Source organism: Frankliniella occidentalis, unplaced genomic scaffold (assembly GCF_000697945.3).
Source record: "Frankliniella occidentalis isolate FOCC.00 unplaced genomic scaffold, Focc_3.1 Scaffold124, whole genome shotgun sequence".
Classification (NCBI taxonomy): Eukaryota; Metazoa; Arthropoda; class Insecta; order Thysanoptera; family Thripidae; genus Frankliniella; species Frankliniella occidentalis.
This window is the reverse complement of record NW_026267251.1, coordinates 646334-648138: the sequence shown is the minus strand read 5'-3', so window position 1 is coordinate 648138 and position 1805 is coordinate 646334. Positions and strand designations below refer to the sequence as shown.

Below are 1805 nucleotides of genomic sequence, written 5' to 3'. Positions count from 1 at the left end.
GAGGGGGGGGGGTGCCCGGCTCGAGAAATAGGCACAGTTCGTCTTCCCGGGCCCGCCGTTTCTTGTTAGTTTGTGTAAAAAAAAAGAAAAGAAACGTCGCTTCGAAAACATCGAAACTTCACGGTAAAAACATTGTCTCATTTTTTGAGGGAATAGGGAAAACTTTGAGGAACTCCCATGTTTGACGAAGAGTCCTCCGATCTCGCCTCAGATTTTTAAGGAATATTCTCAAAAAATTAGGAAAAATCTCACATATTTTGAGAAGACTTCGTCGAAATCTGAGGAGTTTTTTTCATGCCAGGGGAGTTCCTGAAAGTTTTCCCTTTTCCCTCAAAAAATGAGACATTATTTTTACCGTGTTCGCTACACAATAATGGTGGTGTCAACTTTAAGATTAAATTCTGTCGTGTGTACCTCAACCTTTTCTGACATCTACCCTCTCCGTTCGGTTTTCCCGCAACGCGTTGGCGCAGGAGAAGTTATCGAGAACGGCTTAAATTTCCGGACAACCCCTCCCCTCCCCACGCGGGACAAAGTCTGTGCGCGCTCCAGGACGTTTGAGACTCCCGCGCCACGACGCGACACGCCTCACCGAAAAGTAGAGTGGTAAAGCGGCTCCCCCTCCTGCCTCTCCCTCTCTTTGTGAAACACTTCCAAGTATTTCCGTTTCCCGTTACGGCGGTGGAGCCGTGCGCGGGGTGCGCGTGGCGCGGGCCTGTGGCGAGTGCGGCGGCGAGTCTGCTCCGGGCGGGGTATGAGGGGAGGGGAGGGGGGGGCGATTTTGGGGTTACAGAAGAGTGGTATGGTCCGCGTGGGCCGCACACTTGTGTTTGGACAGCATGATGGTAAGCCTGTAGTGTTGACCCAAGGCTCACTCGACGGGGACACACACACGCTCAAGCACACGCACACGCATGCACCCAGCTGACTAACATAGCAAACCTACCAGGCAGCTTCCCTTCTCTGCTCGGGCGGCTCTCGCTGCTTTTTAAAGCTACCAGCTGGGCAAGAGGACCCGAAATCACGCTGCCAGGGCGGACCGGGCCAGGCTGGGTGCTGCCGGGCGGGAACACGGTCGGCGGAGTCTCGGGCCCCACGCAGCAGGACCCCTATGTATATTTTACAAGTGACTTTCATGAAAGAACCACCACCAACACCATCCCCTTCTCCGTTATCCAAAGTTTTCTCCCTTTTCCCGCGGAACTTGTTTTTTTTCCTTCCTCTCTCTCTCGCTCTTTCTCTTGATGAAGCTCATCACGATTCTGTGCTCCCTCTCTCCGGTTGCAGGCCTGAGCGGGGACCAGTTCAAGTTCGACTCTCAGGGTGACGGGCCGGCGCGCTACAACATCATCCACTTCAAGCAGGTGGCGCCCAAGGTGTACCGCTGGGTGCCCGTCGGGGAGTACAGCGAGGGCCGGCTGCGCCTCAACATGTCAGGTGAGCTCCATGTCATGCACCCCCCCCCCCCCCCCTGCCCTACTTACTTACACCTGTCGTTTTCTCGGGCGTCTTCTGTTATGTGTCTGTCTGTACGACGGTGATGCTCACTGTGCCCACCCCTCTCCCCCTATTTGGAGCCAGCGAAGGGGACCAAAGGACCACCACCGCTGAACCCACCCCTCCTCGCCGCGCCTCGGCCTCCTTCAGCGTGCTGATCCTGACGCCCCATCGCCTCTCCTCCTGGCTTCCTTAATCTCAATCCCTAGAATTCGTCACGGTGCCCCTTGCCTCCCCCTCCCACCCTCCCGCTCCTTTTTCTTCTTTCACTAAATGTTGAATTATTTAAGGGCTTAGCTCGATTCATA

General features: G+C 55.1%; 1 protein-coding gene across 1 annotated transcript in view; it reads left to right on the top strand.

Moving 5' to 3' along the window:
• The window catches only part of LOC113206759 (metabotropic glutamate receptor 1-like), a 21095-nt gene that overhangs the window by 12252 nt on the left and 7038 nt on the right, over positions 1–1805 (top strand). The window contains exon 6 of the mRNA XM_052270455.1: positions 1288–1437. Within this exon, the coding sequence (XP_052126415.1) occupies positions 1288–1437 (150 nt within the window). The remainder of the gene's footprint in view (positions 1–1287; positions 1438–1805) is intronic.